The sequence below is a fragment of the Cibotium barometz genome, chromosome 59, assembly GCF_041138505.1.
Source record: "Cibotium barometz isolate CiBa-2024 chromosome 59, ASM4113850v1, whole genome shotgun sequence".
Classification (NCBI taxonomy): domain Eukaryota; kingdom Viridiplantae; phylum Streptophyta; class Polypodiopsida; order Cyatheales; family Cibotiaceae; genus Cibotium; species Cibotium barometz.
In genome coordinates, this window is record NC_141104.1 from 27118551 (window position 1) to 27143673 (window position 25123).

General features: G+C 38.2%; 1 protein-coding gene across 1 annotated transcript; it reads right to left on the reverse strand.

The window, feature by feature from the left end:
• LOC147605655 (uncharacterized) lies at positions 1-22163 on the reverse strand. Its single transcript, XM_086793634.1, has 4 exons — positions 21346-22163; positions 21014-21260; positions 451-585; positions 1-54 (listed from the first exon to the last, which is right to left on the reverse strand). The coding sequence occupies exons 1-4, from the start codon at positions 21975-21977 to the stop codon at positions 1-3; spliced, it is 1068 nt and encodes a 355-aa protein (XP_086649760.1). The 5' UTR covers positions 21978-22163.
• Positions 22164-25123: the final 2960 nt, after the last annotated feature.

Genomic DNA, 25123 nt, shown 5'->3' on the forward strand with positions numbered 1-25123 from the left:
TCAACTCAGATTTTGAATCCTCACAGTTTGAGAGATATTCTCTCCTGAAAGTGACTGTTTGCACTCAAAAACAAAAAAAAACAGCAGCAGCAATTTCTCTCCCATGCGCACAAGAGCGTCACTGAAGCATCCTGGCACCTGGCATACACATGTGCACAGACCTATGCACACACATCCACAACTGCTCTTAGTTGCGCCAACACATGCTCTACGCACAATATTCAGTGCTACATGCTTTCTCTCTGCAATTCACCTCTTCACTGTAGCACGCTCATCCAGCGCTCACACACGATTGCAAGCGCTACCCGCTTAGTTTGGCAGCTCGTTTATCTCTCTGCACTCGCTCTTGAGCACTGCTTGCGCCCGGCTACTTACGATTGTCCACAGTTCTACATGCTGCTAGCGCTCTTCTCACGCTGTCACGTAAGGAAGGGAGGGTAAGAAGGTTACCTCTTCACTGCTGTCACGATTTTCAGCTCTGCGCTCGATCTTCCCAGTGCTGTGCCCGCCACTGCTAGCTGCACACCACTGCACTCCTCTCACTTTGGATAAGACCAGGAAGAGGCCGTTCCAGCGCCAACCGTGCTGAAAGCGTCGACAAGCTCAAGATTCCATAGCTCTGATACCAGTTGAGGGAGAGAGAGAGAGAGAGAGAGAGAGTGACTCGTATTTTGGTGGTAGCTCACACTACCTTATCTTTCTATTTTTCCATTTTATATATGATGGGCTAAATACCCATATACAGGGGCCTTTACCCCCAACAAGATGTAATGCATAAACACACAATGTTTGTTGACACAATTGGTGCCAAAGCATAGCACTAGGAGATTTCCACAAAATGGATAGACCAGAGGTCCTCCATCACCTTAAGGTTTGGGGCCTAGATGGCTAGACCAATTTGTGGAAACCTCCAATTAAGCGCGCATTGCCATGAACACAACTGGGATGGGAGATCTCCCAAGACTTGGCCCCCCACCCGATTTCCAACATGGTATCAGAGCCATGGGTTGAAGTGTAACTCCTCTGACCCACTAGAGAAGCCAAGTTGATCCTTTGAGCCAAGAAAACATAGACAAGTTCAACCTCTGAGCTAAGAAAAAGTGGACAAGTTGGCACCAAGGGGCGATGTTAAGAAAATTGGTGCCAAAGCGTAGCAGTAGGAGATTTCCACAAAATGGATAGACATTGGGGTGAACACAACTCGGATGGGTGACCTCCTAGGACTTGGCCCCCCACCCAATTTCCAACACCATTTTTGTGACCTCTCTCTTGAGTTTGGTGCCATTAATCAATGTCAACATAGACAAGTAAGATCCCCCCAGCATAGCACACCTTTATTCATGCATAAAGCTCATGAAGCCTTGCTACAATTCATGTTGAAAGTCCCAAGTGTGGAAAACCAATTGCAACCCAACATAATATCTATTGACCCCATGTCCAACATCGGTAAATCAACTTTGCATGTGTATTCATTAGAGAACATGAAATCCACATCATTGCAAACTATTGCATAATCCTCTGTTGCTCCATTCGCCACTTGAACCATATACAAAGAAGGCAAAGCCATAGAATGCAACTTGAGGTTATACAATAACTTCCAATTTCACAAAACTATGTGTGCGACCACTATCCACAAATACATGTGCCACTCTTCCATTTATGAAAGCTTTAAGCCTCAAGATATTTATACCTTTGCAACCTGCATATTCGTCGCCATAAGTGAGTGGACTCATGGTAGCATTATGCCGCCTTAATGAATCCGTAACATACATGAATCCATCATCATAATCCCCATCATGAATCCCACCAAAATCAAAAGGAAACTCCCCACACTAAGCTTATAATCATGATTATCATCCAATCAACAAAATTTTCAGCATCATCCTCAAGTCCTTCATCATCTTATTTTGTGATAATTATGCTCAAAGATAGCATCTTCGCCTTACATGCTTTATACTGATCCTTGCTCCATTTCTCCCCACATTTGAAACATAAGGCTTTGTTCTTGAGCTCATTAATGTGATCCTCCTTAATCACATTTCTCTTGGTCAAGACACCTGAAGGCTTTCCATCCCCACTCGAACCCTTAAAAGAAGTGTTCCCAAATCTAAAATTTTATTCTGCATCTCTTCCATAGACCATAGTATATCTTGGAATTGTAGGTCCCATTATAGAACCATATGGGGCCTTCACATGAGAAGGACTCATCAAATCACTCTTTTGAGAGCCTTTGTATTGTCAATTATGAGCATTTTTATCCTCATTATCTCAAATAACATCATAGCCTCCTTAAGAGGCCTTTGAGCATTCACATCGGCACTATGCTAGGCTTTAAGCCCTTAATGTACTTGATCATTCAATACCTTTCACTCACCCTTTCTACATGCAAAGAAATCTTGAGAAACTAGTGTGAATACTCACTCCTTCACACTAGTCCCTTTTAGTTCCAATTTTTTCCAAGCACCAATGACCTTGTTGTTGTGCAATTTCTATGTGAAAGTCTCCCTCATTTATCCTTGAAAGGTTGTCCAAGTAATAACCCCATAAGAAGAAATGTGTCTCCACCAAGTGTGGGCATATCCTTCAAGGTGTAGAGTGACAAATAGACTTTGGCCCTTTCACTACTTGGATTGAGCTAAAATACATGTCCATTTTATTTATCCATTCTTCAAACTCCTTATTGAAATTTCTCTCTCCTTTGAATTGGGTGAGAACTACTTTGTCTTTGTTGATGCCTTTGAATTAATCCCTCTCTTCATTAGTGTTGTCCAAATGAATCCTTGTAGAAGGTCTTCTATCATTCCAGGTGCCATCCATGTATGTAAAATTAAAGGTCACATGTTTCCCTTTGTCTTGATTCCATAATGAAGAAGGCATTTGATATTGATTTCCTCCCATAGATCATGATGGTGGTGGATGATTGTCCTTGTTAGCATGGCCACCCTTATTTGCATTGCTAAATAGAATGCCCATGGGTTTCCTTGATTGAGATGTCATTTTTGCTGCATATATTCTTGAAGAAGAACCCACTCCTTATATGTACTATGCACGGGTTTCCTTGATTGAGATGTCGTTTTTGCTTCATGTATTCTAGAAGAAGAACCCACTCCTTCTATATATACTATGCATTGGATTTACACCATGAGTCACACCAAAAGATGATTTGCCACTTGAGCTCATTTCTAAAGGGAAGACATTTTTCTCATCATTCCTTCAATCAACTTTTCTTGTTTCTCATTGAAAGTATTCATCGTGCTCTCCATTATATAATGCATCATTGATGCATCTCCATGCTTATTGGAGGGTTTGTGCTAGTCATCCCTACATTCTCATCCATGTCATGCATTTGATCCATAGTATTATGAGACTGCCATCACCCAAATGCACTTGGGCAACATTCTCCTCATCAATTGCATCCACATTGTTATGCTCATTGGTGTCTTGTAACACTTCCAAAAACTTCCTTGGTCTTTGAAGTCCTTGGAATGGCTAAAAACCTATTTCGAGTGGTTGAACCCCAACATGATGTCCAATTTAGGATTTCTTTAGCTTGATGAAAATCTTATGATCTCAATAGAGCTAGTGGAGCATCATTCAACACACGAGATAGTTCATGAGAATATTTACGTCTTCCATCTATGACTATAGACAGCATGCTCGCGGTGCCAAGTGGCAAGATCGACAATTTTGTGCTAGCCTGTAAATAGTTTCCTATTGATGTAGTTGTCTCTGTGGTTGGCTTCACAAACACATTTGCACCATTACACAGCAGGAGATCCTATCAAAGTACTACTTTTGTGAGCAAGTAACTCTTAAGACATTGCCTCATTCTCAATGGTTGGTCTTCTAGAAATTTTATATTGTTGTTGTCTATGAATTTGACATTTCCCATTCTTGTGTACTTGTATGTGGCTACTACTAAGTGCCATGCATATTAGTTATTGGCATGCAGTGGGTGGGAGTGAATGGCATAGCGAGCACCCTTGAGGAGTGAATCATCATTAGAGAGTATCACTTCTACATGTGTCAGTTCTCTGAGAAGAAGAAAAGAACCTAATCATGAGAGAGAGAACACTCTATGTACATAAGTGTATAGTATGTGAAGAAGAAGAAGAAGATTCATAAATCTATGTGCATACGTGTACACTAAATAATGATCATAAGACTCCTAATAAGTGTAAAATATGTGAAGAAGAAGAATAAGGTTCATAAATCTATGTGTACGTAAGTGTACAATATGTGAAGAATCTAAGGAGGAGAAGAAGATTCCTAACTCTATGTACATAAATGTATAGTATATGAAGAAGAAGATGAAGATTCCTAAATCTATGTGCATGTGTACACTAAATAATGATCATAAGACTCTTAATAAGTATACAGTATGTGAAGAGTCATACAAAACATAAGTGTACAAGAAGAAGAAGAAGAATCCTAAATCTATGTGCATAAGTGTACGCTAAATAATGATCATAAGACTCTTAATAAATTTCAACATCAAGCTAAAACAAAGAAAGAGAAATAAGTAGATAACCTTATAAATACCCTCTTTGTACGTGAAGGATTTTACTTAAAGCTAAGCCTCAATAACTTAAGAGTCATGATCTCATAAAAGCATTTGCGGGTGACCCCCAAGGAAGTTAGAAAAGGAATATCTTGAGAAGACCTTGCCAAAATTTATATAACTAGAAGGAATTCAACTTGCTTGAAGCTTTGACTATGGAGAGCTGTGATGTCTGAAGAGCTAGAAGGAATTCAAGTTGCTCAAAGTTTTGACTGGAGAGTTGTGATGTCTGATTGAGCTTATGATGGTTTACACTATTTTGGATATGAATATATGTTGCTTGAATTTATGTCTTATTGTTTGGACACTATATTTATGTGATGCATATGGGTTGTTGTTTGTGGAACCTTGTGAAGGCACCACACAGGTTTATGGATTATAGTGTGGGTGTTGTTCATGGGGTGCATCACATAAAGGTGGCCATCTATGGCCTTGACCCCTCTTGACTAAACATGGGTGTACTCTTGGCACAATTGGTGTGATGGATATAAGGAAGCGACTCCAAAGTGCAAGGAGCAGGGTAGTGCCTGGTGGCTATATATTAGTGCTAGTTCTAGACATACGTGGCTCATGACATTGGTACCTATAGTATTCATGCTTTTGGGTTAGGTGATGACTAAGAGAAGCCCGCTCCTAGGATTATAAAGCATGTGTTGAGGTGGATGTGAGATATGCACACTCCTTCTCCTTCAATCATCATAGTTGTCCCCCATGAGTATTCGGGCTTAATGGTGTGTGCTATCTTGGTCTAAGGATCACAATCATGGTGCAAGGATAACAATCATGGTGCAAGGATATTTATATTAATGATGTGACACTGATGTGTTACCTTGTGATATGTGATTGGATATATGGAATTATGCATTATTTGAAAAGAACTATATGGTATTATATTTTTATGGAAGGATTATTTTCAAAGGAGTGCATGTGTGAACTTGTTTAAGCAGTGTGTATAAGTAAAATGGCAATTTCAATTATGGTTTCATGGATTCACACCAGCTCCATTGGGTGGAATATTAGACCCATGGGATTGGATGCAGCTAGGCTAAGCTTATGGATTTGGTTTAAGTAGAAAAGGATCAAACACTAAAAAGTGGGTGATAGGGTGGACCCAAGTTATGGGTACTTTCTAAAACAAAACCAATTTATATTATAGAACGAGGAACTTAGGATGAGAAGTTTAGATCAATGATCATGAACAAGGATAGAGAAACTTCCCTCATAATCGAGGAGTCAAGGTATCTTATTTTGGGGAGCCACTCTATGTGACCTACTTGTAAGAATTATGAAGGGAACACTTGGAGAGTCAAAACACTTTTCCTTTCGTAACAATTATTCTAGTCAGACTAGGGGAAAATTAATAAAATAGCCAAGTATCGATATATTCTGATATGAGGCTCTAAGTGAGTCGCTCTATCCTTAGTGTGACTTCCACTGCCAAAATATTGTATAGATAGAGGATTAGGGTTTCTCAGCTCTAGTGTCAAAGTTAAGCCAGGTTAGGAGTGATCAAAGGGGGTAAGATTTGTGATGATAGAAGCATCTTTACCTTAGATGAATATTTAGATAGTCTTAACCATCTCAGTCTCTATCTCCCTCATAATTGTAGGACAATATCATCATTTCTAACTTTTTGAGTCCCACGATTGATACTTTCTTGTGGCAATGTCATAATTTTTTAAGAAATAAAAGAAGTATTTTCAAGTAATCTTGTTACTTAACTATTGTGAAGATTTTGATTCAAGAAGAGCCTTTTCTTTTAGAAGAAATCATAAAGCATGGACATTAAGTGTAAAGAATATTATACCTTAAGTAGAGGCATTAGATAATGATGTCAAAGAGGTACTTCACATATTATGACCAGGACCGGCTTGAGGGGGAGAGAATAATCTTAGAGAAGAGATAATTATGGAATTGATTCCATGGATGAATACTTGGACATTGCAGACTAAAAGAATGCAACAAGATAACCTTTGCTTGGCTTAAGATAACCGATATTACCCAATATAGTTGGAGAAATCACATCAAGTCCAATCATCTAAATCAAGATCAACTCATATGGGAAGACATGAAGGCATATCTCCAACAAAGTTTTGGTTAGGTATTTTGGAGTAAGTATGGAGTTTGGTCAAGTTTCCTTAGTGGTGTGAACACACTAGGTATGAACACCCCTTAATAAGGGTCAAAAGATAAGGCCTTGGTGCTTATAAAAGTATGTATTTGGATGGATTTATTATAACAATGAGTATGATTTAAATTGTGCAAACTTGCACTCTCTTGGCTTGAGTATCTCATCTCTCTCTCTCTCCCTCTTACTTTATCTCTATCTTTTCATCTTGTACAACCATTACCATGGCTTGAACCTTCTCTCTCCTTGCTTCTTTTAGACACTCCATCATGAAGATGATATTTCACCCTCCACGATAGCTTCTTCTGGGATACCCTAATTCCAACATGGTATCAGAGCTAGGTTGAACCACATCATTTGTGTTTTAAGGGTAGATTTCTACATTTTTCTATTGGACTTCCCTTAGCTCTACAGCTGTCACCATCATTATTAAGGGGTGCATTTTTGTTGTTGTGCCACTGATGATATCAACGCCTTCACCCATTGATTTTGCTACAAATTACTAGTGCATAACCAATAACAACCATTTGCTACAATTTGCCCAATTGTGAGGAGGACCAGTTCAGTGTTTTTCTACTTTGTCCTCCTCACAATTTGCCCAATTGTGAGGAGGACCAGTTCAGTGTTTTTCTACTTTGTCCTCCTGAAGAGCAACATTTTCTACCCATTCCATCAACGTTTTCTCCACCAGTTGCTTCAACCCCTTGGCTACATTTTTTGTGCAAACTTGTGTGCCCTCTTCTACATTCTATTATGGCTCCTTCACCTTGCCATTGACTTCTTACATGTGATTTGATCCAGTTACCTTCATCACTCTAGGCTACTCTTCTGAGCTCTGCAAAAGCAGACAACTCCTTTGTGAAGTCTTATTCTCATCTGCTCCATTGGCCTCTACAATAACAACCTTGCACATCAGTATATCAAAATCCTTTTGAGTTAAAATATGATGGGAATACTTAGACTTTCCCTCGGGTCCTCTACCATGGCTTTCATGCCAAAAAGGAATGTACCTCTAGCAGTACTGTAAGCACCATCACAAAGCTCCTTAAGTACACATCACACACATGACCATGAAGTGTCAGAGCCTTGGAAATATTGACTTAAGAAGATAAAATCAAGATCATCATTGACATTCTACCATGCACGAAGTTTGTTAACTTTCAAAAATCTATCTTTTTAGTTGTATGTGTTGGGTTCTATACTTGGGTAGCCCCCCAAAATCTAAGTTATATGCTTTTAGATCCTTTTGGATTTTGTAATGCCTTGTTTTTATACGAGGCTACTCTCCATTATTCCATTTTTTACCCTTGGATTTTGTAATGCCTTGTTTTTTTTATAAGAGGCTACTCTGCATTATTCCAATGCACGTAGTCTTTGTCCCCCAGAACTTGACCTTTGAGTTGGGCCATGCTTTATGAACCTCTGAGCCATGCTTTTAGCCTCTTTGGGCCATGGTTATGAGCCACTCAGCCAGTTGTTGCAGGATTCATGTCTGGTCTTTGCTTGTGTTGTTGGAGTAGTACTGGACTATTGAAAGTTATGCATACAACACCACCATCACTCTAAAAGGGGGTTAATTAGGTATTTTGGAGTTAGTTTAGAGTCTGGTCAACTTTCCTTAGTGGTGTGATCACACTAGGTGTTAACACCCTCTTATTAAAGGTCAAAACTTAAGGTCTTGGAGCCTATAAAATCATGTAGTTAGGTGGATTCATTATAACAATGATTATCAGTTGAATTGTGTAAACGTGATTTCTCTAGGCTTGAGTATCTCATCTCTCTCCCTCTTACTTCCTCTCTATCTCTTCATCTTTATAAACATTTCCATGGCTTAAACCTTGCTTCTACACAGTCCACCATGATGATGATATTTCACCCTCCATAGCTCCTTCTAAGATACCCTTATTGCATTATGCAACCATTGTCGTGGCTTAAACCTTGCTTCATCTCTCTTCTACACACTCCACCATGATGCTATTTCACCCTCCACCATAGTTTCTTGCCAATCTCCTTCTACGATACCTTGATTGCATTGTACAACCATTACCATGGCTTAAACCTTGCTTCATCTCTTTTTTATGCACTCCACCGCCATGATGATATTTCACCCTCCATAGCTCCTTTTCTAGGATACCCTGATTGCGTTGTACAACCATTGCCATAAGTCCTTCTAGGATACCTTGATTGTATTACACAACCATTGCTATTATAATTTTGTCATATATAACCAAATGTAAGTTCATAATTTTACCCTTAGGTATATATGACAAAATTCTTAGGATGGATTGGCTTACTCAAAATCAGGCTATTATCCATTATCATGAGGGGACTATTTCCTTCATGGATCTTCATGAAAATAAGGTGCAAGTGATTGGATTATTTAGAAGTCCTACCTTACAAACTTGTAAAGGCATCTAAACTATTAAAGAGAGTTTGAAAGAAGCATGCAATTTATGTTATTAAGCTAAACCTTATAAGCAAAGAATCAAATACTAAGGAACGTAAGTATGCATGCTGATATATTTCATGACACCCAAATGGCTGAGTGAGTATGCCGACATATTTCTTGGGGGTTTAATCAAAATTCCACAAATTCATAAAGTAGATCATAAGATAGAGCTGATACTTGGAGCTCAACCTACTACAAAGAGAGCATATAAGATGGCCGTTCTTCCAGAAGCAATTGAACTCAAGGAACAATTGAGGTAACTTTTAGAGCAAGGCTTTATTTGACCCAGTGTATATCCATGAGGGGTGTGCCTATATTTGAAAAGAACAAAGGATGAGCGGTGACTCTCAAGCTATGCATTGATTATTGTGAGTTGAATCAAGTAACCATCAAAAATAAATATCCTATTCCCAGGATAGATCATCTTTTAGATTGACTGCATTATATTTATAAATATTTACAAAGATGAGATTTTAGATCGACTACATGGTGCCGAGATATTTACAAAGATTGACTTAAAGTCGAGACTACAAAATTAGAATTAAGGAGCATGATATTCCTAATAGGCCCTTAATACTCGATATGGACATTATGAATTCATAGTAATGCCATTCGGATTAGCAAATGCCCATACTACCTTCAATTAGTAATGCAATAAATCTTCATAAAGCATCTTAGTCTTCTTTGATGATATTTGGTCTACTCTAAGAGTGTTGCAGATCATGAGAAGCATGTGTGTAAAGACTTAAAAACCCTCTGAAAGCACAAACTTTTTGCTAAGAAGAGTAAGTGTACCTTCTTTACCAATCAAATTGAATGTCTAGGATTCATAGTGTCAAAGGATAGAATATGAGCTGGTCCTACAAATGTGCAAGCTATTATTATCTGGCCAAAACCAAAGATGGTAAAGGAAGTCATGATTTTTTGGCCTAATAGGGTGGTATCGAATCTTTATCCCCTAATATGCCAATATTGCTTCTCCTTTGACTGCACTTCTTACTCTATTTCGATGGTGGTCACCTATGTGTTAGAGTACCTTTGATAAGATAAAGGTCATATTAGTGTGACAAATCTTGTGTTGAAGCTACCAAAATTTAGAAATTCCTTCCAAGTCATGACCAATGTCAGTGGATTCACTGTTGGTGGAATCCTAATGTGTGGGAAGGACGTCCCATAGTGTACGAGTCCCAAAAATTGAGGCTACATGAAAGAAACTATATTGTCCTTGATTTAGATTTCCTCACAATAGTGCACGCCTTGAAGCTTTGGTGACACTATCTTCTTGGGCAGAAGTTCATGTTGGTAACTAATCATAAAAGCTTCAAGTGAACTTTCACTCAAAATGATCTTAATATAAGGTAAGGAAGACGAATGCAAATTGTTCACGGAGTTTAACTTTGATATCAAATACAGGTCAAGAAAAGAGAAGATGTTCTCACATATGCACTTAGTAGGAAAGTATCCTTACTCGTGAGATAACCATAATTTTAAATCCCTTGCCTATCGAAATTAAGGAGAAGATAGGGTCAGATAAATTATCCCTATTTTTGTCTTGCTTAAGCAGGAACGCAAGATGAACCAAGAAATAAAGAAAGTTCAAGGATTCAAGTTAGAGGATTGCTACCTATACTTTAACAATCTGTTATTTGTTTTTGAAGGAGGAGATTCAAGGAAAAGGATTCTAAATAAGACTCATGATAGCCCTATTCCACAGGGAAGCATATATAGCCTAAGAAAAAATCTATAAGCAAAGTTTATGGCTATTTTTTAGATTTATGTAAAATTTATTTTCTAAAATAAATATAGTTCTAGTGCATAATCTATAAAGCAAGTTTTAAGTGTACATAAATAGTGTTGCAAAAGGGAAAAATAGGCATGTTTAGAGGAGTGGCATACCCTATGAGTAGGGTTTATGGCTATTTTTTAGATTTATGTAAACTTTATTTTCTAAAATAATATAGTTCTAGTGCATAATCTATAAAACAAGTTTCAAGTGTGCATAAATAGTGTTGCAAAAAGGAAAAATAGGCACTTTTAGAGAAGTGGCATACCTTGATGTCTAAAAAAATATGCTAGATTTTTTTTTGGCACGAGCAATAACAAACTGCTATTTACATTATGAGCAAGACTCCCACTATAATTGTTCATGGTATGACAACTGACCAGAAGTTTACAAGTATAGAACTAGATATTAAAAGTATTTGGATGTTTTACATATGTTCATGCTTCCAATTAAGTGAGAAAAAAGTTGGATCCAAAGGCATAGAAATTCATCTTCATTGATTATGCTTTGGAGCATAAAGTTATAGATAATATAACCCGCCTACTACACCTCCCAAGAGAACTCCACACATTCACCAATGGAATAAGTAGTAGACAACAACCGTCGCTCGTAGGGTACTTACCAATGCTCCAAGCTCACGTCCCTTGAGACTCTCCAAGCTCGCGTCCCTTGAAGCTTTTCAGTTATGGTCAACTGCTTAGAAGCCAGAGGGAATGTCAAAAAATTCCTTACAGCTTCTATTTTTCTATTGTTCATGTGTGGCATGTGGAGCCTCACATGACATACATGTATGGCTCGTGTAGCCTGACATGGTATTTCTGTGTGGCATATGGAGCCTCACATGACAGTACATGTATGGCTGGTGTAGCCTGACATGATAGTGCATGCTCGCAACTGAAAAGCTCTCTCTCTCATACACCATCAGACAAGACAAGAGCTCTTAGCACAAAGGGGGATTGTGTCTTTCCATTATGAGAAATTGCCTTACATACAATTGGCCCTTATTCACACTTTGGGTGCCCAAAACTTACTATAACTAAAGCCTTGGCTGGCTAGTATCTCATAATGTACAACCTTTATAGTAGCACCATTACATAACACTTATTAATGTTCTCACATAGAGGAGCATCTTTGTTAATCCAAAGAGGGATTAACATCCCCCCCTACTACTTAATGTGGGTTATGTCCTCATAACCTCTTACCTAGGTCGAAAGACTTGGTCGTCAAACTCATGTCTATAGAAGTTACGACATGATTGAAGCTTTTTAAGGGTTCTTCTAAATGCAAAGTGTGACGTCCACAACCTGGTATCTCTCATATCTTTGAATGTGACATGCATGTACCCTGTAGACACCTAAGGCAATGATAATAGAGCATCATCCCTCATTTATTTGGGCCTCTGTTCATATCGAAGCACAGCTGCTCGGCATCATGTCTATCATATCTTTTCTTTGGCTGATCGATGAGAACTATGATCAACTTTAAAAATCTAACGGCAGCCACTATATCGAGATCTGAGATTCTTTGCCATGCTCGTATCCATGCTAGCATGTGATTCCTTTGAGTGGTTATATTCGAGAATGTTGATGGAAAAAATTGAGGGAAGTTGTAACATACATGGGAATCCCTTAAATTTGCTTAATGGAACTATAATGGAGTGAGCCTTTCCTTGATGAGCATGTACAGTGGATCCACTCTATGTGTTAGTGTGGAGCATTGGTAGTACTGAAAACTTTATTCTGGCAGTGTGAGGTACTCCTTGCGCCAGTCAGGTTGTATTCCAAAGTCTTCCAAGTGGAGGTTAATATTGTCTATTTTTATTGTGATATATCCACCCCTTGTATGCATTGGATGTTGCTTTCGCCACTTGCGAAAACAATAACTAATCATAAATGTAACAATGCGGATCTCCAGTAGTAGATCGGCTAAGTGTGGGTTTGCCAATTTGGTGTGTCATGCCACATTCTCCCACAAGGTGCCTTCTCCTCCCATTGGTAGTAACTCTTCTAAGTATGGCATCGGGGCTCGAAGAGGATATGGTACATATGGTTACCGCCCTGACCCTATAGTAGAGTAGGGATTCTCCATGTAGGCTCAAATGGTGTAATCTGCAGCAACACCTTGAGCATCAGTTTGGGCTGTAAGAGGGGGTTCCCTACTCGTATGAGGCCCTCATATTCTTTAAATGATAATGAGTCCAGGACATTTTCATCAGTGAAATCTTGTACACCATCTCGAAGGGGTAGATTACATACCTCATCGAGCTGCCTGGGTGGAGATAGATTTGTTGCCACGGCAACTCCTCGAGGTCGAGAGTGTTAATGGGAAAATCAAGAGTTGAAGAAGAATGTGAAAAGATACATTCGGCCTTAGTTTTGTTAGTAGGAGATACACTAGGGAAAGGGTTGAGAAGTTTACTAGAGAGGGAAGTATATACATAGGATATGTCACATAGGACCCAAGGGTTTCCTCTTGCCCTTCCCCTAAATTGGGGGAGGGTTTCATAGTCTTCATAAACTCATGGAGGTCTATGATCTCTTTTGGGGCTATATTTGGATATTCAATATGTTCACAATCAAAAACATAAATGACATTAGTAAGCATTTCCTCCAGATAAACATGTATCTTTCTATATAGTTTTATAATACCCAAGGGATGATAAAAGGTAGATTCAAAATAGATTTAAATATTGATGGGCATCATAAACCTCAACCCACCCATGGCTAATTACCCACTAGTAGCTTCGAGCAATAACCTCGTAGTTGGCCGGTGTGGATGGCATGTCATCTAACATGAACAGTTCGCATGTGTCATCAACACTGTTATCCAGAATAACAGAATGTTGCAACACTCGACACCAACTATGAAGGTTGAGCACTATGGGGTGTAATTGGAAAAAGAAGATGTCAGCTGGGTTACTAAGAATTACATCACCCCTTAATATTCTCATTACTTACATCACCCCTTAATATTCTCATTACTAATGTACGGCCAGCGTCTCTCTCCATATTTTGATGTATGAGGGTTAAATCTCCTAAATTGAGGTCTTCTGCTAGATTAATTTCATATTGAAGAAGAGAGAGTGTTAGTGTAGATAAAAACAGCATAAGAAATTAAGGAGGGGCTCGAGGAGTCACTAGCAAAGAACCTACCTCTGAAGCAACGCTCGATGAGTTGACGTATCTTGTCGGTTTGGTCACTCCTTTGAGAGGGCGTGCCTAGAGGGCTAGCTATTGCTCTAGTTCTTGGATTCTGGTATCTTTGTCGTTGAGGAATGTGGAAATATTCGCTTCGCATACTTCTCAAGCAGCTGCTAGATTTATGTATCTTCTTTTGGCTTCTTCTTTAGCAATCGTGTGGGCAGTGGTTTGAGTCCTCAAATTGCTGTAGGCAATCGTCGGTTTGGTCACTCCTTTCAGGGCGTGCCTAGAGGGCTAGCTATTGCTCTAGTTCTTGGATTCTGGTATCTTTGTCGTTGAGGAATGTGGAAATATTTGCTTCGCATACTTCTCAAGCAGCTGCTTCTGTTCAGAGGCAGTCTTTTCTTCTTTGAGCTCCTTGATTTGCCTAGTGTACCCCTCTTCTTTGGCTTGGAATGTGGCATGTGCGTTCCTAAGTTGTGTGTGCTACTCTTCTTTATTGCCTTCTTTTCCTTAGGCAAAGGCACTAACTCCTATATTGCATTTGCATCCAATGTTGCCATCTCCTCTCATCCATGGTGTCTTCCCAAAGTGCCTGCTTAAAACAAGTGGGCTTTAGCTCCTATATTTCTTTAACTATGTATGCATAATGAAGGGTCGTATATCCATTATATCTTTACCTATCAAAAAGGTACCTAACCCTTGTAGACCTACGTACACTGTCAGGTGTTCTCAAAACAGCCTTGGTTCTACTTGCACCAAGAGTAACCACTGATAGAATGTGCCAACGTTTTCAATGAACAAGGCTCTATTTAGAGCCACTAGAGTCAACATCCACATATGAGTGACCTACTAATAGTTCACACCATAAAAGATTGATCTACCTTTTCCTTCCCTTTGTGTGATACATGTGTACCTACATGTGTCCTCAACCTTCCTGACCATGGACTAACGTTGGATCCACTGCTAGAGGACTCTCTAGGTCCACTAAGCACACATGTGACTACTGCTTTACATGTGAGGCAACATCATTGCTTCTTACATTTTCATCTTCCATTGTCTTCATTGGTGCATTCCAAGTACTTATCTCATCAAAGACATATCTGCTTACTTAGATCTCACGAGTGGGTGTTAACCCACTTTAGATTAACAAAGATGTTCCTCCATTTGAGGACATTAATAAGTGTTATGTAATGGCACTATAAAGGTTGTACATGATGAGATACTGGCCAGCCAAGGCTTTAGTTAGAAAGTTTTGGACGTCCAAGTGTGAATAAGAGCCACTTGTATGTAAGGAAATTTCTCATAATGGAAAGACACAACCCCCCTTTGTGCTATGACAGCTCTTGTCTTGTCTAGTTAAGAGAGAGAGAGAGAGAGAGAGAGAGAGAGAGAGAGAGAGAGAGTGTGTGTGTGTGTGTGTGTACGCTAGTGCATGTGCCTCTTCTATGCTTGTGTGTGGGAGAGTGACAGGATGATTGCCTTGCATTGTGGTGTGAGTGACTCCGCGGTGAGACAGAGTGGAGGTGGAGATTGGAGGATTGGAGCTTCTACAAGCGAGCTTGGAGAGCCTCAAGGGACATGAGCTTGGAGCACTGGTAAGAATCCTATGACAATTATTATCTATTGCTTATTTCATCGGTGAATGTGTGGAGTTCTCTTGGGAGGTGCAGTAAGGCACAATAACATTTTTAGCATCGCTGCTGTGTCAGGGAAGACACCATTGTTTCTTCCATCTTCTTAGAGCTCCAGCTCCCACTATGCAAGATTCAATGTTGCCTTTTTATTCTGGAAGTACATTTGTGAATGGATAAGGTTTGAGTGGAAGAGAGTGAATTAGATTAGTTGCAAAATTTTATGTTTGTTGAAGTGTGTGTGAGTACTTGGTAATACTTGGAGGAAAGCTACACTTGGATTTCTTTTGATTTTGTTATTCTTGTCACCGATTTCGTTATTGAGTTAGCAGTGGTGACACTCTTTTTTTTTAAAATCATGAAAATCCCAAAAATAAGGAGCCATTGGCTGTGTTGGTGACTTGCATTACATTCCTTTTGCTAGACACAGTCATTTTGGATTCATTGGGCAAGGAAAACGCACTCCAAATCACTCCGTTGTTGGTTGTTTGACTGACAAATGCGTGAAAGTGCAGGAAAGCATTTCACGGCATGAAACGTACTTCCATTTCATCACAACATAAAATCCTACCCGCTTTTTGTTGAAAATATCGAGACTGCCTTACTAAAGTTAGTGCAGCTTATCCTGACATGATTGACGCAAGAAAACGAAAAAGTCTTATCTCGTGAAAGTGCAGGAAAGTGTTTCATGGCATGAAATTCATTTGCATTTCACAACGTGAAACACAGTCTGCCAATTCACGACGTGAAACGCAATCTACTATTTCATGGAGATATTTCATGGAGAACTACCATTTTCACGACGTGAAAAGGGTTGTTCACGGATGAAGGATTGTCCAAATAGAGGTAAGAGAGAGTCGTGAAAGTGCACTATAGTAGTCTCCTTGACTTAGAATAATGCAATTCTAACCTAAAATTTCAAGGCGTGAAACACAAGTTGTTCATGACGTGAGACACAGTTCATGATGTGAAACCCATTTCACGAAATGAAACGTCAATCCAACAGAAACCCGAGCATAACAGTGGCGTAGTGAGTTGGCCTACTGAACTATATTCTCATGCACTTGAGGTCACGAAAACTTATTGAAGATGACCCTATTCCTGACAACACTGCATTTAACCACCCAAGACCTTCCTACCAGAAAAGCGTTTGTTCAGGTTGCTCGGACAAGCACTCAATTGAGTGTTGCAGCTTGGAGAAATCTAACCACTGTAGAAACCGGTAGTGAAGAATCCATGTAAGAAAGACTAAGGTTCTCCGAACTTGGAGAAGAAGATGAAATGAAACCGGTGGGGGTTTTAGTTGGTAGCAGAAGCTAGACAATTGCTGGGTGGCCGCAATCATTCGTCCTCCCCATGCTATCTGAGTGGATGCACCAGGGAAGGAAAGGGAAGAGCGGAAAAATAAAGGGAATCCCGCTTCTCACGTAAAGTCTAGCGAAATCTTTAATATGGACAGGGGATTCTTTGGTCTCCAAACTAGCACATATTGTGGAAGAGATTTCGAGAAGAAATGATAGAAGATTTTCTATACCAGTTATCGAGAAGCAGGGGTCAGTTTATTGGTATTGAACAATTAGCTAAAACTCATGCACTACTACATTTAGAAGAAATTCTTCATGCTCAGAGACGGACATTGGCAGATTTTGAAGGAATGCCTGAACTAAATAGAACTGATTTGGAAGTCTTGGGTGAAAATAGATTGCTTTTGGAAGAGAGATCTTTTGATACTATCAAACAATCTAACCTGTCAAGTGCTATGGAGTCAACATTAACAGATAGCCAGCATGTTGCTTTCGATGCTATAATGCATGCAATTACGACAGATGCAGGTGACATTTTTTTCCTAGATAGTCCGGGGGGACTGGGCAAGACCTATTTGTATAATTGCTTGCTTGCGCGAGTACGTGGACAAGGGTATGTTGCTTTGGCCACTACATCATGAGGTATTGCTTTTATACTCTTGGCGAATGGACATACTGCACATTCTAGATTCAAGATACCTCTGGAGCTAAACAATTCTTCAACTTGCAAAATCCCTGTACATGGACAACTTGCTGAGGTTTTGAGAGTTTGTAAGCTCATTATTTGCTGTAATTTTTTTTTCTCCTTCCTTCATAACCGGGCGGCCAGCGCTGAGAATTGAGGAATTTTCAGATAATTGATGCTTAAAAGCTTTGATTTACAAAGCTTATTAGCAATTTTCAGAATTTGAGCTTAATGATGCTTAAAGCTTTAAAGCTTATATTTAAAAGCTTCAAATGTTTAATTTTTATTTCTATATTAGATGCTGAATTTTCTTTAGTGGGCTGCTTTCTAACTATTGGCGTTGGACATTGGCAAGCTTTAATAGTAAAGCTTTCATAATTTTCTTGGTTCGAACCAACGACATGAGGTCGAAAGAACTCGGGAGAGTGAAGTTTAATTAAAAGTTTATTAATTAGCATAAAAGTTATATATATATATATATATATACAAGTTGTAAATATTGAAATCATTATGCACTAATTATATTTTCTTCCAAAGTTTTTCTTTATCAAATGTACCTTGAACTTCATGAATTCCAAGATGATTGAATTCACCTAATCATTTCGTTTAAGCTTTAATTAAGCTTGGGTTTAATTATGTATTGGATTTAAATTAGTTTTTTAAAAAAATCATGTTAAGCAAAGCTTTTATTAGTAAGATTAATTAAGAAACTCTTTGAGCTTTAATTAATAAAGCTTTAATTAATAAAGCTTTAATTTTAAAAGTACATGGATTATTTCTTTTAAAAAAAATTATTATGCATTTTGTGTATGAGCTAACTTGGCAGGATTCACATCTAGTTCGATATTCCATATGAGATAAGAAACTCTATCTTTTCTCTTGTTTTAAAATTTTCCTATTCTTTTAATTGTCATGAAATGGGTGAATATTCGCACCATCGTACTATTCATCGTATTATTCAGGAACAGCTTGACACCGAAGAGGTTAACACACTCGACACACTAACCAAAGGTGGAGGTATGTGTTAAAAATTATTTATACAATTTATTGTTTGCTTTTGTATCTGTTTTCTGAATATTCTTTGTTTCTAAACCTAGCTAGAAAACTTTAGCTCCTGAAAAGAATTTTAGAAACAGTGACCTAACTAGAGAGATCAAGATAAGATTAGTAAAAGTTATCTTCAAGATCTAGTTGCCCAAATTCAAGTAAAAGTGATTGCTAGACATTTCATAGAAGATTAAGACCAATTTGAAGATTCAAGAACCAATCAAGTTTCTCCAGTTTTTGATTCAAGTTATCAAATTGCTTCACCATTGAATTTAGTGATGATGAGAAAAGTAAAGAAATAGCTCTCAAATGACTAGAAACCAAGTTTAAGTTGTATACCAATCACAATTACGAAGTTTATACCAATTCAAGTAAAGTTTTATTTAAATTTTCAAGTGTTCTAGTTTAAGATTTATCTGAGTACAAGATTCTTTCAAGTAAAGTTTTGTTTAAATTTTCAAGTGTTCTAGTTTAAAGATCTATCCAAGTACAAGATTCTTTCTAGACTAAGAATTCCTAAGTCAAAGATATATTCAATCACAAGATTTAAACCCCTTAAGAATAAGATTTATTCAAGAATTGCAATTATCATTAATTAAAGACTGATCTCTCAATTTTCGTCCATTCAAGTATTTTTAATCTAAGCCAAGATTCATTAACTAGTATATCAAGTCAACTAGAGTGGAAGATGTCCATCTTTATTCAAGTTCTGAATTCAAGTTTAAGATTAAGCTTAAGATCAAGATCCCCTTTAGATTTCATTGTTTACAAGTAAAGATTCACAAATCTCAAGAATTAATCAAGATTAAGATAAAAAACAAATCCCGAGAATTTAGTGAGACAATTACAAGATGAAGATCAAGAACAAATCCCCAGAATTCATCAAGTTATTAACAGTAATGTAAGAGATTATTTTCTCAATTCTAAGTTATTGACAGTAATGTAAGAGATTATTTTCTCAATTCTAAGTTAATAAGAATTTCCATTTCGACCTAATTTATTTTTGGAATAAGACTTGTAGTTTAATTTTGAGGATAGAGAAAAGTTATGTCAGAATGAAAGTTTCAGAGGGAATTAGCTACTCCGTCTCAAACTTCTATTCTTAAGGTAGTGTCGTGTGAAATTAATCTATGGTATGGGACATTAGATTGGTTTTACATACCTACCCCGGACGTATCTATGTCTTCTATCTTTCACCAGCGAGTGTTTGTATGTGAAAGGTACCTATGTGGTATGGGACACTTAGATCCCTTTTACATGCGTTCATTTATTTGGTTTTATTTTTTAGAAATTGTTTGATGTGATGATCTTGTCCACCACTTGTGCCATGAAGCCATCCACTCATTGATTGTACAACTGAGGACAGTTGATTCCCAACAGGGAGGACTGTTATGACCCATGTTATTTGAATAATAATCATGGTCATTTAAATTTGTATATATTTTTTATGATGCCTATTTCTCATCATGAACACGTTAGGATTGATTGATGTGATGTCAATTGATTGTTACTACTGACGTGGTTTATGTTTATGAGTTTAGGTGATGAGGTGTGCAAGGGTACCGATTTAGGTGTTGCACAGTGCGAGGGTACCGATTTAGGTGTCGCACAGATGGTGGATTGAGTCATGGCATGTGGACCGATCTCACAATATTTTGTGGCTATATTATGGCATTTGAAATTATTTTGACATCAGTGTGATGTGTGTGTGTGCATGTGTCAAATTATTGTAAAGTGTGTGTACGAGCATTAGTTGATTTATTTTGTAATGTGCATATGTGCACAAGTTAGATTATTGTATTAGAAAAATAGTGTAAACCTTAGAAGGTTTGAGGACAAAGGTTAATTAAGGACAAAGGCTAATTAAATGGCAAAGTCCAAATATGGATGTATACTTTATTTTTGGCTTAAAGCCTGCTTTTTGGAATATATAAAAATACCCACGCGAGAAGAAGCCACTCACGTTGGGGGGGGGAAGATTGCACCCAGTCTTGTGTTGCCTTGTGATGATGGCGATGTATTTCTTTCTCTTGCTCTATGTTTTCTATGTTTTGATATGTGCTTTAATTTTTAATTTAATTCAAGTAGTTGTTTTGATATTTGATTTAATTTATGAGTCTTTTGATTATTTTCTTCAAGAAAATTAAAGGTCCGGTTGCACGGTAGCCACCTAACATGGTCGCAATTTCTGAGTTTGCACTTTTTCTTGCCATGGTTACACTGTATGGAGTTGGTAGCATGGGTCGAAGAAAACCTTTAGCACGATGACCTAGTGTAAACACCCTGTAGTAGATGGCTTCATATCCCTTCCTACTGACACCAGCACTATCACATGCATCCATAATCTGTATGGGGCTTACCATATTTTGCAGCTCTCCAGAAATTCTGTTTCGGATTTGCTTAGATATTTTGCATGTGGGATCTTCTAGCAGCTTATATATGTCTGATAACTTAACAACATGTTTCAATATGCCTGCTCTACATTCCTCAGCACCACCTTCATATCCCATCATATCCCCAGCAATATCTCTACATGGAACATAAATACAAAATAACATCAATATGTTTCACAAAACAGAAAGGCCTGCAAAACAATGGCAAGAATAGAAGTTACCTTGTTGCTCGTACACGTCGTTTTCTTGCTCCACTTAGGATTGCCAAGGTTTCTAGGGACTGACGCTTTCTTTTCCGTTGTCGAAAGCCTACTGGAAGCTTCTTCAGGCTTGCAAGGTGTCGTTGCTTGTTTCGTGCATCCTGTTTGGCTGCATTCACCTTGTCCCGTTCAATATCAAAGGCCTGCTTAAGCAAAAAGTTGTTCTTCTGGAGCTCCTGATTCTGAGTTTTCAAGTTGTTCACCACTTCTTCAAGCCTGTCAATGTCCTTCTTGTGTTGCTTCTGTAACTCAAGCCATAAGCCTCGGAAATGCAGTCTTGAATGCGATTCCTGAGCTGCAACAAAAGAAAGCCTCCTACAATAGCCAAATAGACCATTAGCTCCATCACCTACATAACTAAGAAATGTAGTGATATTAACAAAATGAGGTGGAGCATTGGTGAGCGGGTCAATAGGGTATATGAATCCATTCGTCCAGAGGTCAATACATTTTCGCCCTTGTGATCGAAGAGTACCCAATGGCACATCGGTCACACCACTTGATTTTGTGCTGCGGATTGTAGCATACTCAGCAGCCAAATCTACATGTAACCTGAACTTTGGTGCTCTGTTAGATATATCTTCAAGTGGCATTTTCTTTAGGGTTAGGCAATGCTGAAAAGAGCTTCTTGTAGAACACAATGCAAGAGTGAGGATAGGGTATTCTGAGGAGAGTGCAATGAAGTTTTGCTGTAAAAAATATTAGAAGGTTATAGATCTTCTAATTAGGTAATAGGAGAAAGGACAAGGAAGATGGCAAGAGGCATAGAAAATGGTAGATTGAGGTTTTGCAGCATAATGCAGTAGAGAGAGAGAGAGAGATGTAGATTGTAGACAGAAGTAGGGGATATGTATGGTAAACAATGCAAGAATGGAAAATGGTAAGCTCTGAAGCTATGGTGGAGGTTGACAGAGGGATTTTCTGCACTTCAATGGGGGAAAGACATGAGAGAGAGAGAGAGAGTAGAAAATGATAAAAAGATGAGGCATGGAGGATGAGAGAGTGTGAGATATCTGCATTTGGAAGTGCAGAGGTTATGGAAGCTTACTAATCAGAGATGCAGAGCCATGGCACACACAAATGTGAGAAAGGGGAAGAGAAAGAGAGTGGTAGAGAAACGAGGGCGTCTTAGAGAGAGAATGTAGAGAGAGAAAGTGGGGGGGACCTAAACGTGGAGGGAAGAGAGGAGGGAAGGCTTTTCAGCCATTTTAAATTTGGGGAAACCAAAAAGTTACCCCCATTTTAGCTCAAGCAAATATATATTTGAAAAAATAGAAATTCAAATAATGATTGCATAAAGATCCCCTTGTCAGGCCTAGTCAAAGTATGCTTAGAGTCCTTAAGCAAAAGTACTTAAAAACATAATATGGCAGCTTAAAGGGCCCCCATAGACCTCAACCTTCCCCTAATGACAAGGCCAAACCCTAAATGTCTTGGGGTTGTATTTGGTGACTCCAGTGTTTACTCATGGGCAATTGTATGTCGTGTTGTCATGAGCACGGTCTCCTCATGCTGTGAAGGTGTTACTTGAGGATAACGCTAATGTGGAGTGTTCATTTGATGATCTTCAAAGTTATACACCTACAACAAACAATATTGTTTATAAGGAGATCTTGATGACTTCAGAGTGACAAGTCAGGTTTCTTATTTAAGTTCTGCAATTTGATTAATTTTGTTGTGATTTCTTTTTTTATACATATTTGTCCATGGTAAAAGTACCTATTTTTGTTGTTTATGTTTTGACAGACATGTCTAAGATTACCTTTACATTGGTGGACATGCCTTTGTCGAGGATAGTAGGTGAGTTATTCTCTATATTTGCAGAACTTTTCTTGATTACAAAGTATGGAACATGACATTCTATACTGATGTCTATTTGTACAGAGCCACCGCTATGGTCAGCTCCTATTACTACAGGTCACATAGCAGGGATTAAGATTGATGCTTATAGGGATGGGTAAGTATAAGTGTAATTGTTAGGCATTGTATAAATATTTTTTGAACCTATATATAAATAATTGTATAACCTATTTGTTATGCTTTGATTATCGGATATTGCATGACATTGATATGTTTATGGTAAGAGTTGTCGACAAAGGCATCGAGATGTACGGGATCGGTGTTCCTGATGAGGAGTGGGGTGTCTATTTGCTTTGGAGAGAGATGGACAGATGCTTTGCATCATTTGAGGGGTATTCAGTACCCGTCGTTATGGGTTTTATACTAGAGCTCCTCATGTACTATCCACTCGATGTTCTATTGTACGAGGTAATTTTCATGTTTTTTTTTATAATGTTTTTTTGAGATTTTATGTGTCGTTATGTGTAGGTCCTTTTGAGATTTGATTTATCATTGTTTCGTTTGTACATGTCCTTTGCATTCATCGATAGTAGAGCATGTGTAGGATGGATCACCGCTTTACAATAGAGAGTGTATTGTGTGAGGAGACAAATGAATGATCCTTCTCACAAGAGAAGAATTCAATTTGTTGATTCTGACATTACTGTGTGACTGAGAATACGTATTTTGTGGTGCATTTTGAGAATATGTAATATTGGTCCTTTTTTGCATCTTCGTATGCTACATTACTATGATATTTTTATTTTCGCTACCTATAAATTTACAAGACATGGATATTATTTTGAGATATGTATATATGAAGTCACTTGAAATAATGTATTGTGTTTACTTAAAACATGACCTAAATTGGAGAAACTGAGCCTATTTTTTATGGAACTCTACCTGCCGCCGTAGCAACGCGCGGATCCAATACTAGTGTGATTAATGGAAATTGATCAAATAGGGGTTGAAAGGCGTCAAGAACTGAGATCATAATTGCTTCCTTAGTAGTTTCTACACCTTGGCTTATTTCTATTTTAGGAAAGGGAACTTGATGTGTGCATGGGTTTCCTTGGATTTGAGAAAGGGAACTTGATGTGTGCATGGGTTTCCTTGGATTTGAGAGGCTTGCATGTTTAATATGCTTATTGTTTTAGTCGAAACCATGTGGTGTTTAATATGCTTTTAAGTATGCTATTTTGTATGATGGATGCAAGTTTTTGTCTAATGTAGCATTAAACATGATGCATCTATAATGTGGCAGCTCTTCACATGCATGTGAAAAAATGGCATGTGCACTCACTCACCAATCGTGAATGAATGTCTATGTGCATGTGTCTATGTATGTGTACGCATACATATGCTATGTGGATATGTATTCTATGTGCATGTGCATGTGTCATCGACGAAAACAAGTGTGTAGAGAGTTTTACATTGGCCCTCCAATTGCATGGGGAATTGCAATGTGGGTTTTTGAATGAATCTTATGGAGCATTTTTACCTTACTTTAACAAGGGTAGTAGCGAAACCGTCTACACGACAGAGACGACGAAGCTAATGACAAAAGCGTTTCTCTCTGTTCGAGTCTTAGAAGTAGCAAAACTGTCTACACGACAGAGATGACGACACTAATCACAAAAGCGTTTCTTTGTTTGAGTCTTAGAACGAGCGTACTCGTTTCTGACCTAGCTCGAAAAACAAAAATAGCTCGAAAAACAAAAATTTAACGAGGTTAAAATTGCCACGTAATTAAGTAATCTTAATAACGTAGCATTGACCTCGTCAATTCAAGTCGATGTTTTGCATACGAGTGACATGACGTCATACCATGTTTTGTATTGAACAAATGCTGTGACTGGGTAATATAAAAGGCTTGCCATGGAGCACAGCTCTCAGATCG